The 13,323-nt window shown below is 42.6% G+C and overlaps 1 protein-coding gene across 2 annotated transcripts in view; it reads left to right on the forward strand.

Annotated features, from left to right (window-relative positions):
• The window catches only part of LOC138959580 (chitinase-3-like protein 1), a 28,030-nt gene extending 22,524 nt beyond the window's left edge, over positions 1-5,506 (forward strand). For both annotated transcript variants that reach the window (XM_070331123.1, XM_070331122.1), the window contains exons 5-10: positions 1-110; positions 911-1,035; positions 1,740-1,863; positions 2,493-2,678; positions 2,995-3,114; positions 3,925-5,506. The exon at positions 1-110 is cut by the window's left edge and continues 37 nt beyond it. In XM_070331123.1, the coding sequence (XP_070187224.1) occupies positions 1-110; positions 911-1,035; positions 1,740-1,863; positions 2,493-2,678; positions 2,995-3,114; positions 3,925-4,410 (1,151 nt within the window). In that variant the 3' untranslated portion in view covers positions 4,411-5,506. The remainder of the gene's footprint in view (positions 111-910; positions 1,036-1,739; positions 1,864-2,492; positions 2,679-2,994; positions 3,115-3,924) is intronic.
• Positions 5,507-13,323: the final 7,817 nt, after the last annotated feature.

Below are 13,323 nucleotides of genomic sequence, written 5' to 3' on the forward strand. Positions count from 1 at the left end.
CGAACTCAGTGATGTATCTACGAACCTATGGCTTTGACGGACTGGACATAGACTGGGAGTATCCTGGGGACCAGCCGGACACTAAACTCAACTTCACTCAACTTTTAAGGGTCAGTTTACTTGCGATTAACAAATACTCAGGATTACAGAAACGCATGGCCGTTTTGTATAACGGGTTTGTGTCATCTTATTATTAATTCATTTTTATTTATTTTATTGATTCGAATTTACTGTAGATCTTTATCAAAGCATCCAGGTAAACAATTGGTGTGTTCATTCAATTTTGTTCTGTCCGTCTGTTATAGCTTCGAGTCATACAACAGTATTGTGCATTCTATGAAATCCTTTGCTGTTGACTCAAGCTTCATGCACACATCTGCCTGTTTATGTTTAATTAACAGCTCCAATGTCGCAATTTAGCGACAGAATATCTCAGCCCTGATGTCACTTGGTTTACTTGCCAAAAGAGATAATAGCTTTTAAGCTTTCATAACAAAAACCACCAAGAACAACAAACAAGTCAAAATGTACAGTGGTTCAAAAGATATAAGCAACTCCAGACCTAGTTATAGGCAATTGAAGACCAAAACTAGGATTCGTTATCAATAAGCAAGAAAAGGATATAGTTATTGTAACGTTTACATTTTGACAAACCGACACATTCACAAGTATGTCGACCTAATGGTATTTATGGTTTACAGACACACAAATGGTTATGAGAAAAATATATGAAAAAGACTTAGCCCAGTAGGCGTTTTCTTTTTTCTCTCATCTTTTTGGTTTCATTTCCGGACTGCAGCATTTGTCAGGAGGACCTGTCTGAGCGAACGAAGAAGAAGAAGAGGAGAATGTATTTATTTTATGAAGGATTCTTTAACTGATACAATTTGTTCACATGCTAACCATGCAGGAGCTACGGTCATCGTTCAACGTTGATGCAGAATCGAGAGGAAAGGCGCCATTGTTGCTGTCAGTTGCGGCCCCTGTCAGTGAGGCCCAGATGAGGGATGGATACGATGTCCCGCAAGTCTCCAGGTAATCACAAAACCTTGGATAATGCAGGAATGCTTCTCTTGGAAAATCTTGTGGCAGTCACAGAAAATTTGATTTTAGATGCAATTGTCTATTTGTTATTATGAATCAATTATGAAATAATTATTAATTTAGTTTAATAAAATACATTTTTTTTAACGAAAGAAGGTAATGAAATTAAGCCAAATTTAGAAGTTGTATGAAAATACAATCTGAGGTGATAGAAAACAAACGGAAGTCATGGAACAGAAGTTTTGTTTCTCCTGAAGTCGACAGATGTTTTAAGTCGGACTTGAGTTTATGGTTGAGTTGTTTGAGAGCTGGAATAGCTGAGATTGTAGAAATATAAAGTTAGAAGGTTTTGTCTGTTGTTTCCCGCCATTGTAGCCCCCTCCCCCAGCTTAGATACAAACAGCAAGATTTACTACTCCTTCCTTAATTTAGCTGGAAGTTGACTTCGTGAAGTCTTGTGGCTGAACATTCAATGCCAAAGATTCGTGCAGCGAGCTTCGTGACTTTGCCCAATTAATATTAAACCTCAACGTCCATATTTTGAGTATAATAAAGAATCAAACATCAAAACATCAAACATGAACTTTGCATGGGTATGAGTCACCGAAAAGTATTCCCTCATTCAGGTCAACCACATATGCTGTTGTTGTTGCAAATGCTTCTGGAACAAAATGTTGAATGTAATTTTGTTTCAGCCTCGTTGATTTTGTCAACCTGATGGCCTATGATTTCCACGGTTCGTGGAACAGTATCACGAGCTTCAACAGCCCGCTCTACGCCAGGGCAGAAGACCCCAGGTTTTCACCGGAGCTTAGCGTGGTGAGTGTGGAGGGTGAGAGACTGGTCTACTGGAAAGGGTTGGAATTTTTTTTATTCGGGGTTAGGCCTTTTTTTTGGTTCTGTAAACTGATGTACGTAGGCATACATGTACAGTGCAACCAAGTTTATTTTGCCCTCTTCATTAGATATACTACATTTTTATTGTCAGAAACAAAGACGTTAGATGTTTCATCGCATTTTTGGTACACTCGAGATGCCAACGTTAATGAACCATCTCGGGATATCACACATTTTTTGTCTTTCGAACTTTACGAATGAATTGAGGGGAACGATGCTGGACTTTGGCAAATGTACAGATTTTCTTTCTGGTTCGACAACACAAAGGACTGGATGCTGAAGACCTTTCCTGAGCTCCTGTCAACGGCCGCCACGAGAACAACCTGGAGGATGATTTTCGCCTCTGCTGCCCTCAGTGAATAATGCGAATAATTGCGTTACATAAACATTCTGTCGCTTCTTCTGCACGAACCTCAGAAATTAACAAAAATATTCGAGAAAGAATTTTGTCTCGTTGACTTCGTCATGCAAGCAGGGGAAAATTACTCGGAAGGTCACCGTTAGATTGTGCATGTATCGGTATCGTATATCATTAACACGCTTTGTTTCAGAACTGGGCAGTTCAGGCGTGGCTCCAGAAGGGGGCGGAGGCCCAGAAACTGGTGCTGGGCATAGCGGGGTACGGTCAGTCTTTTACCCTCAAGGACCCCAGTAAGCACGGGGTGGGGGCTCCTACCAACGGCTCTGGCAAAGAGGGACGCTGGAGGCGTATGGAGGGGCAGCTATCTTACTATGAGGTAGGACTGTTTGTTTTAATTTTATTTACACAGTTGTTTTCTGTAAAGTCTGTTTACTTTTTTGGTTGAGTTGATGGTGGTGGTGGTGATGGTAGTGATGTGTGAGTGTGTGAGTGTGTGTGTGTGCGTGCGTGCGTGCGAGCGTACGTGTGTGTGTGTGTGTGTGCGTGCGTGCGTGCGTGTGTGCGTATGTGTTTGTGCGTGTGTGTGAGTGAGTGCGTGCGTGTGTGCGCATGTGTATATGACCACTTCCACCACGACCACCATCATCGTCTCTTCGTCTTATAATCTATCTTGTCCTTGATGCAACTCACAGATCTGCGAATACATCACAAATGGCGGAACAGAAGTGTGGGATGACCTTCAGCGTGTGCCCTACGTCTACCTGGGTGACCAATGGGTGGGCTATGACAATCCGGACAGCATCAACGACAAGGTAAGTCAGACGAAATATAATCACACTCTGCGCATCTGTCGCAAGGTAAATTTTTTCCCAAAGGTGTAGTCTTCTGCCTGTCCGTTTGTTTCTATTCTGACGTTTATGCAGTTCTGTATTAGTGAAAATGTGTAAGTCTTAAAGCTACAAGGTGACCCCCATGCAAAAAACAACAACAAGCAAACAAACAATCAAATAAGCAAACAAACAAGCGATCAAACAAAGAAACAAACAAAAAATCAATCAAAAAAACCAACAAACATACAAGCAAACAAACACATAACCACACAACCAAACAAACAAATTCATATATTTGGCACTGTGTAGGCTACTCAACAAGAGCTATTCAGATCGAAGCAAACCGTAGTGTAGACGCCCTCATTCTGTCCCGCGATTCGTAGAACAGTGTTGATAGGTCGCGAGAGTATACAGGGTTGCTTTAGTCTACTTCAAACAAAATCGCTTGTCGATCATGAGATTAAGATTAAATTACCTCAATGGGAGCTGTGGCCAATAGAAGATGTTCGGAAATAACTCTGATGGGTTCGTATGGTCTGTAAAAGAGTAAATACCCTTGCATTTTCAGGGACAAATAAATTCACACGTACGTGTTCCTGTCCACATGTTTTTGACACACCCCTCACTAGTGATTGACCCCTCGAATGTTTGTCCCCCGAAAAGAAAGGATTTTCACTGTTTCATGACACATACACACATAATTATTTTCAAACTTCGTCTGTTCGGAACATGTTTTGTCAATAAACTATCAAATCGCTCGTCACCTCAGATATGTACTTTTGTCCACCTCAGGTGAACTTCGCCCTTCAGCACTCGCTTGGGGGCGTGATGCTGTGGGCGCTGGACATGGACGACTTCCGGGGCGCTTTCTGCGGCAAGGGACGCTACCCACTGTTGTCTGCTATGGTGTCCGCCATTGGGGACAAGATGCCTGACGTCAGAGTGCGTCTGACCGACACCGTCACGTGGCCTCATCCCGATAACGTAACGACTCCTGCGCCGACGTCACCAAGCACGACAACCACCACCACCACCACTGCCAAACAACTACCAACTTCTTCGACTACAAAATCGACACGTTCAACATCAACGACGTCCACCAAGAGCTTATCCACTACAACGTCCACAGTTTCACCAACCACCACGTTCAAGAAACCCGCGAGCACTCAGCAGGTGGTCGTCATCAGCAAGAAAAATACGTCCAGCGCCGTCTTGCATCTGTCCTGTCGTCTGCTTCTGACACTGGCTTTTCTGGTGCTGCATGTGCTTACGCTCTGAACGACAGAATAATACAACGATACTATACGATACGATACGATACGATACGATACGATACGATACAATACAATACGATACGATACGATACGATACAATACAATACACGACAATACGACACGACACGAGACGATACGCTACGATACGATGCGATGCAACGCAACGCAACACAACACAACACAACTCAATTCAATTCAATCCAATCCAATCCTGTCCAGTCCAATTCAATCTAATTCAATCCAATACAATACAATACAATACAACAAAACTTAATTCACACATAATTATTTGAACTAGTGAGTACTGCTGTACTCACAGAGCAAACTTTGAACCGCTTGACTGTGAGTCATATGCCAAAGACTACTTGAGAACCTACACCAACATCAGGAATGTACACACAATTCCGTCTCAGAGTTGGAACGGAATGTGCATCTCTAATACCGTCTTCGCCGTCTTCTTTTTCTCTAGTCTTTGAACACCGGGAAGTAATACCGAACCCCTTTAGAGTTCAACTGAAAATACAAGAGGATGTGTTAGAATATGACCGTACTCGCCAAGAGAGGACTGATGTTATGTGAAAAGAAGACATTTCTGAGAAATGATTGTTCCGTGAATGTTAAAAAACGTTAATAAAAAGACCTGACATGTGACTTTTGATAGTCGATCCGTCGGACTACGACGTCGAATGATGACGTCATCATAAATACAATCATAATATAGCGTCCTTGTTGACGTCAGTCTGACTACGTCATCAGCGTGTGCTGTGTAAAATGAAACTCCATGACATTACTCACAACAAAGCTGGTGTTGGACAAACATTGTACTGTACATTCACTATGATGACTTTTACTCGTTGATGCTTAGTTTTCATCTTTATTTAATTGTTATATGTTTATATTGGTGTTGATTATCTTGTGTGATTAAAGCACTTAATTTCTTTATGTACGCCAGAATGGCGTGAGAGATAGCGTTAAGGTATACTCGAGCAAGTCCTAAGAAGATCAAGAAATGCCTTAGTTTTTTTTTAATGATAATGAACAAGAAACATTTATCATGTCTATTCACGAAATGCTTGCAGTAAGTAAACCGTTCAAAATATGATTTTCTTCTGTTGTTCGCAGAGATGATATTCTTTTGAATACTAATGTCTGTCGGTCCATGTGTATGTCTGTCTCTCTATCCTTTACCAATGCTGGCGTGTTTTTTTGTGTGTTCAATAGTCCACAGAGTCTTGCAGTCAAGACCAACCTCTGTTCACACTTATTATATGCACTCTGATTTTTGCAGTCACAACACTAAAATGTCGTTCATTGCCAATGGTTTGGTCAAGACTGTTGCTAAATGATTACGAATGATTACGAATGCAAAAACATTACCACACTTTTAACATTGTTATGCAGTTCTGAGCTTCCTCCAACATTGAACATCATTGTTGGCTTCATATATCTATTCTATTTCATTCAGTCTCGCCTTCGCTCTCCACGCGCATGAATATCTTTTAGTTTCACAATACGCAGACGCATGCATACACCCACCCACCCACCCCCCCACACACGCACACACATACACACACACACGGAGATACAATAACACAAACACATTCATACGACCATAGTAGAAGACGACCGTCCATCACAAGTGACATCGAAGACACAGGCCCCGCCCACCTCGTGACGAGTGCCTGTGGCTGTGCCGATGATCGTCACATTTCTGGATCCGCCCTCCTCAACATAACCCTTCACAGAGAAACACAGAGACATAGTCAGGTCGTCATTTCCCGATTTTGACCTTAACCCCTCAAAAAATACCTCGGAGAATGTTTTGACTGTTTTGAACTCTGTGATGTCTGTAGATTACAGATCCGACGGATGACACTCTGTCATCCTTGGGCATTTTGATGTATTCAAGATGGCGGACAAGATGGATTCCAGACTGCAAAATAGTCGAAACTGCATGCTATAAACTAGCAGAACTGTATTTATTTATGTTTTCCGGGAGATAAAACGGGAGTTAATATGCATAACAACAGTTACATGATAAGCAGACACTATAACCCGAATGGCTGGTCTGTTGAGGGACCGTTAAAACTGGTTAACGGAGCAGGATGATATAGTTAGTTTTAGCAATATATTTTTTCAGTTACAGCTAATGGTTTAAGCTTATATGTGTTGTGGGCTTTGATTACTGTTGCACTTTGCTTGACCTTCATCGCATTTCAAGGTCATATGAATGTTAAATGTTCATTCAAATGATAAAGGATTATACTATTTTTGAAGATAAAATGACGAAATGTCTTCTTAAAACTTGCCATGAATAAAAACGTTCACCAACACTGAAGGTCACACGTTTTCAAGGTCAAACAATTTCAAGGTCATATATTTTAATGTCTGCAAAACCATCACTTAGCACGTGCATCACTACAAAGATCACTGTCAAGAAGACGAAGCTGAGATTGTATGGCAATGTAACAAGAACAGGCGGGCTCTCCAAGACCATCTTACAGGGTATGGTGCGCGGAAAGAGAAGATAGAGAAGACAAATGAACAGAGGGACAGATATCATTACAGAGTGGATTGGGAAATGTTTTGCAACTTCCCAAAAATTGCTCACAGCCGCCAGAGGTGGAGACAGCTTATGAAGCGCTCGTCGTTGAAGTGACCCTACTGGTGGGTTCCAGAATCAATGAGTGACTTGGTCGGTGAGCAAGCAGATAACAACTTAATCCTGGAAAAGTGGCTGTAATACCCAGAATAACTTAAAGTTATCTTGTGCTCTTTTTAAAAAAAAGATCTAGTCAGGTGAGGAATGTATACATCAGACGAAAGGCCTTGTAAGGTGTCACAGCGCCAAGCGATTGACACCATATACACAGTGTTGTGTCAGTTAGTGACGCCCCGAGGAGGTGTATTAGGCGTCATGTCAAGAGGCTAAACCAATGTACCATGTCTCATATATACAAAAGACCTCTATCTCATAACGTAAAGGTCATGGCGACGAACCAGGGATACTGGTTAGTATGCACTTTACCTCGCCGATGACCACACAGGATGATGTGTAGCTACTCAGCTAGTATGCATATTCGGTGCGGCATGCATGATTTTCCAAGGTTCCGCAGCTGAGTGGCGTACCTTGTAATCTTACTATGATAGTGGTGGTCCAGTGAACGATACCTTCCGCCTGTGGTTGAACCTCGACACATGTAAACATTCCGGCCCTGGGGTCCGGGCTGCTAGGTATAGGCTAGCTCTTGTTATCAAAATGTCTTTAATTGTAGATACATTTTTGACTCACATGCGAAGCAAAAGTGAGTCTATGTACTCACCCGAGTCGTCCGTCCGTCCGTCCCCCCCGTCCGTCCGGCCGTCCGTCCGGCCGTCCGGAAAACTTTAACGTTGGATATTTCTTGGACACTATTCAGTCTATCAGTACCAAATTTGGCAAGATGGTGTATGATGACAAGGCCCCAAAAAACATACATAGCATCTTGACCTTGCTTCAAGGTCAAGGTCGCAGGGGCCATAAATGTTGTCTAAAAAACAGTTATTTTTCACATTTTTCCCATTTTCTCTGAAGTTTTTGAGATTTAATACCTCACCTATATATGATATATAGGGCAAAGTAAGCCCCATCTTTTGATACCAGTTTGGTTTACCTTGCTTCAAGGTCAAGGTCACAGGAGCTCTTCAAAGTTGGATTGTATACATATTTTGAAGTGACCTTGACCCTGAACTATGGAAGATAACTGTTTCAAACTTAAAAATTATGTGGGGCACATGTTATGCTTTCATCATGAGACACATTTGGTCACATATGATCAAGGTCAAGGTCACTTTGACCCTTATGAAATGTGACCAAAATAAGGTAGTGAACCACTAAAAGTGACCATATCTTATGGTAAAAAGAGCCAATAAGCACCATTGTACTTCCTATGTCTTGAATTAACAGCTTTGTGTTGCATGACCTTGGATGACCTTGACCTTGGGTCAAGGTCACATGTATTTTGGTAGGAAAAATGTGTAAAGCAGTTCTTAGTGTATGATGTCATTGCTAGGTTTAGCTGAAGGTCAAGGTCATGTAAAGGTCAAGGTCAAGCATGTGAGTCGTATGGGCTTTGCCCTTCTTGTTCTTTTGGTTCCTGTGTGAAAGAGGCTAAGATGAGGGCTGGTAGATTAATCAGTTCTCGTTCATGTGTAAGCAACTGAGTAAATATGACAGATACAAGTCTAGATGTTGTCTCGGCATAAGAGCTAATTTTTGCCCTACTACACCAGACTGGTGGTGATATTGATGATGATGATGGTGATGAATATGATGATGATGATGATGATGATGATGATGATGATGATGATGATGACGACAACGACAACAACGACGACGATGATGATGATGATGACGACGACGACAACTACGACGACGACGACAATGATGATGATAACGACTACAACGATAATGATTATGTACGATTTTTTTTTATTCGCTCAGGTCCATCATGATGGCACTGGGTATGTTCACGCTGTGCTTGGGGCCCTACTACGCCATGCTCTTCTCCGTAGTGCTCTTCAACGCTGCCGTCACCCCCGTCACAGAGTTCGTCCTGCTGTGGATCTCCATCTCAAACAACTACATGAACTTCTTCGTCTTCCTCGCCACCTACCGCTCCTTCCACATGCACTTCATGCGACTCGTGGGGCACGGCGAGCGTGTGCGTGCGGCCAACGTCACCATTGTCTCCGGCATTTCTAACAGTAGCAAACGTGTGTCAACGTTCCCTGCACAGCCTGCCAATGACATAACTTCATCCTCGAAAAACCCTTCGTCGCTTGGTGCATCTCCAGGGAGGCAGTCACCTAAAAACCACTTGGGTCAACCGCTTTGTGCATCTCCAGGGGGGCAGTCACCTGAAGACCACTTGGGTCAACCGCTTTGTGCATCTCCAGAGGGGCAGTCACCTGAAGACCACTTGGGTCAACCGCCTTGTGCATCTCCAGGGGGGCAGTCACCTGAAGACCACTTGGGTCAACCGCCTTGTGCATCTCCAGGGGGGCAGTCACCCGAAGACCACTTGGGTCAACCGCCTTGTGCATCTCCAGAGGGGCAGTCACCTGAAGACCACTTGAGTCAACCGCTGTGTGCATCTCCAGAGGGGCAGTCACCTGAAGACCTCTTGAGTCAACCCGACCGGGTTGGTGTTGCTAACACATTTATTTGATAGATTTTAACAATAGAATTGTAAATCTAAAGTCAAGGGCCGGAATGTATATGTCGAGGATGGAGACTTTCACTCGGGATAAACTCTATCCTCGAGCTAATTCAGCCCACTGTAAAAAATATCCCAATGCATGAGTCGAGGTTAGCTCTAACCTCGCGCTAAAATCCGGGTCAAACTATCCCCTCGTTTTGAAGCTCATAATTCTTTTATCCCGGTGTTAGTTTAAAAACAACATGGCGGCGGTTGCACTTCAAGTGCAAAGAAACCGTGTTTTCACATACAGGAATAACCTGTTTGATGTGTTTGATGTATATGAACTGTTAGAAAAATGTCGTATTTGCCGCGGAAATGTGTGTGTCAGATCACTGACGGTGCATAACACAAATTCGAACTTCCAAGTCGAAATGGCGATCCACCCACCCCCTCTCTTTCCCTCCAACTTACTTCACTTGAATCCTAGAACAAATGTCCTTGTTGCGCCGCATTTCGCCTTACCTAATGTGAATTTGCACAAGAAAACAACAACGCGAAGAAAACAATGGCACGAGAACAGGACCGGAACCCAGTTCGAAGAAACATTTCGACACACTTTTCATGACGTCAAGGTCTACATTGGTCATTTAGAACAGAGCGACGTCACCTTTCGAACGCGGATTCCTGAATTTAGAACGGCCTTGACATCCTATCATGCGCAGAGATGCGGAAATCCCCATGCCAAAAATAGATCGAGGGGAATGCTCGGGTCAGTTATCTTTTCTGTAGTCTCGACTCGTGCATTGCGCTAACGTATCAATGCTATCCAGGGGATAGAAAGTCCAAGCTAAGTAAAGCTACTAGCCCGGGTCAAGTTGAACTTCGACACATACATTCCGGCCCTGGGGCTAATCGTTATACCGCTTTTGAGAAAAACGTTGTTTAATGTGCGTATTTTCCTTCTTTGTGGTTACTATTCTCGTTTAGAGGGTTGGGTTCATTGTATAAACATATAATCTGAATCACTTAACAGAAATCTGTTAACCGTATAACATTGGAAAGGTAAAGAAATCATGTACACTTTGGCGTCATTTTAGATGACGTCAAATTGTAACTGTGCCTACTGTGATGACATATTTCAGTACTTTTGGAGAAACATAATTAACCAAGTTAAAGCACAGTTTTTTTGTACTGAGGATTTACATAATGGCTGTACATTTTAAGTAACTATAACACTTCAACAAGTCATTAAGTAATGGAGGTCATAGTAGGGGAAGGGCTCCTAATATGGACCGGCTCCAAATATGGACCACCTCCTGTTCTGACAAACTAACGGCGTTATAGCGCTCGAAACAATTTCATTCGCTGTATTCACCCGCTCTGGATAACTTGCACATGTCCAAACAGTTGCAGAAACACAAACATCAAAACCGTTATGCTACTCTTACACTGTGCCGAATTGCCCTTGCGAATAGAATTTTCCAATGATTCGCAATGATCAGGACATGGTCGCAAGACATTCGTAAATGTTCTTAACCATTCGCCACCATTCGTCTCTTGTTTCGAACATAGCAACATGTTCCTAATAATTATTCGCAAGGAAGACATATTCTTAACTTTTTTGCAACGTACTCGTAAGTATTCGCAATGTATTCGTAACACTCGCAAGGCATTCGCAACCATTCGTTATGTTTGTCTTCCACTGTGCCGAATATTCTTGCGAACATTCGTATTCATCGCAATGTATTCGTAATGCTCGCAAGGCATTCGCAAACATTCGTTATGCCTGTCTTACACTGTGCCGGGTATCCTTGCGAATATGGATTCGTATGCATTCGCAATGATCGGTAAACATTCGCAAGCACTCGCAACCATTCGAAAGACATTTGCAAGGATTCGTAAGGCTTCGAATGGTCAATATTTTTCCTGTCCATTCGTCTCTTTTTGTGTGCTGAATACAACATGTTCATATACACATTTCTTGCAAAAGTCTAACGAATGGTTACGAGGGATTGCGAATGTGTACCGATCATTGCGAATGCCTTGGGAGCGCTACGAATACCTTTACGATGATTACGAATGGCTTGCGAATACTTACGAGTACGTTACGTAAAAGTGAAGAATATGCCTTCATTGCAAATATTAGGAGCATGTTGCTAATATTCGCATGGTTAAGAACATTTACGAATGTCTTGCGACCATGTCCCGATCATTACGAATTAGTGGCGAATTCTATTCGCAAGGGAAATTCGGCACTGTGTAAGAGCAGTATTACGAACAATGCGAATTGCATAATCGCTTTATTCGTAAAATGTTTGGTAGCAATCGCAACACTCGCAAGGCCACTCGCAACGTTCGTAATACATCCGCAAGACATTCGTATATGTATTTGTATGCATTCGCAATGATCGGTAAGGCTTCGAATTTTCAATATTTTTTCCTGTCCATTCGTCTCTATTTTTTCCGAATACAACATGTTCATATTCGCAAGGATATTCGGCACAGTGTAAGACAGGCATTAGGCTTTTTCTCTTTTTACATTTGAGTCAAGTTTTGACTACAATTTTTAACATAGAGGGGGAATCGAGATGAGGGTTGTGGTGTATGTGTGTGTGTGTACGATCCCCTCTGGATATTTTATGCATTTTTGAGAGGAAATTATTATATAGAAAAGTTGTTTAAAAGACATTTTAGAAATTGTATTGTTAATGATATAGGTATATTTAAATAAAAAACAGTATAAAACCTGGTTAAAAAAAAAAAAAAGACCCATGAAGAAGGGTACAAAAAAATGCTTCCCAGTGCCCGTATGCTTATGGGGGAAGTTCGCGAAAACTCCCGAAGTTTTGAGTGACATCGGAAGAACTTGCCTCACTTTCGTATGCATGGGCCGGAAGAAGGGCTTACTTCGAAGCAAAGCGAGGAAGTAATTGATGGTAGTTTGCGACAACTTCCTACGTTTTGAGCGACATCGGAAGTACATCCTCAATTTCGCATGCATGGGACGGAAAAAGTGCTTACTTTTGAAGCAAGCGAGGAAGTAAGTGAGGGTAATTGTACTACCGCGAAACCCAGGAGTAAACACGCTGCTTCCAAAGTTTCTCAGTGCAAAATAGCAGGGCTTTTCTTCGGTTTTTCATATAAAACCGATCTAATGCAAATGAAAGTCCCAAAGAGAGAAAATAGAAAGAAAAGTCGTATCTCGTGCGTGCATTTCGTGTAAATTTCCCTGAATACAAACCTGAGTTGCCAGTTTTGACTTTTGTTCGTTCTGGGTCACTGGCCACCACTCTTAAAATTTCATCCCCGCTTATAGGAGGAGGTGTTTCTATGTAAATGGGCGTCTGTGTGTGCATGTGTGAGTGTGTGTTTGTGTGAGAGTGTGCGTGTGTGTGTGTGGGTGTGTGTGTGCGTGTGTAGCTGTGCGTCTGTTCATTCATTCATTCGTTTACAGTGCACGCGCGCACATGTGTGTGTGTGTGGGGGGGGGAAGGGTGTGTGTGTGTGTGTGTGTGTGTGTGTGTGTGTGTGTGCGTGCGTGTGCGTGTGTGTGAAAGTGTTTGTATGTATTTGTGCGAGTGCCTGTGCGTGCGTGTGTGCGGGTATAATTGTGCGTTTGTTTGTGTGCGCGCGTGTGTGTGTGTGTGTGTGTGTGTGTTCAACGGTGTGTGTGTGTGTGTGTGTTCAACGGTGTGTGTGTGTGTGTGCACCCCCACCCCCCCCCACACACACTA

This window comes from Littorina saxatilis, linkage group LG2 (assembly GCF_037325665.1).
Source record: "Littorina saxatilis isolate snail1 linkage group LG2, US_GU_Lsax_2.0, whole genome shotgun sequence".
NCBI lineage: Eukaryota > Metazoa > Mollusca > Gastropoda > Littorinimorpha > Littorinidae > Littorina > Littorina saxatilis.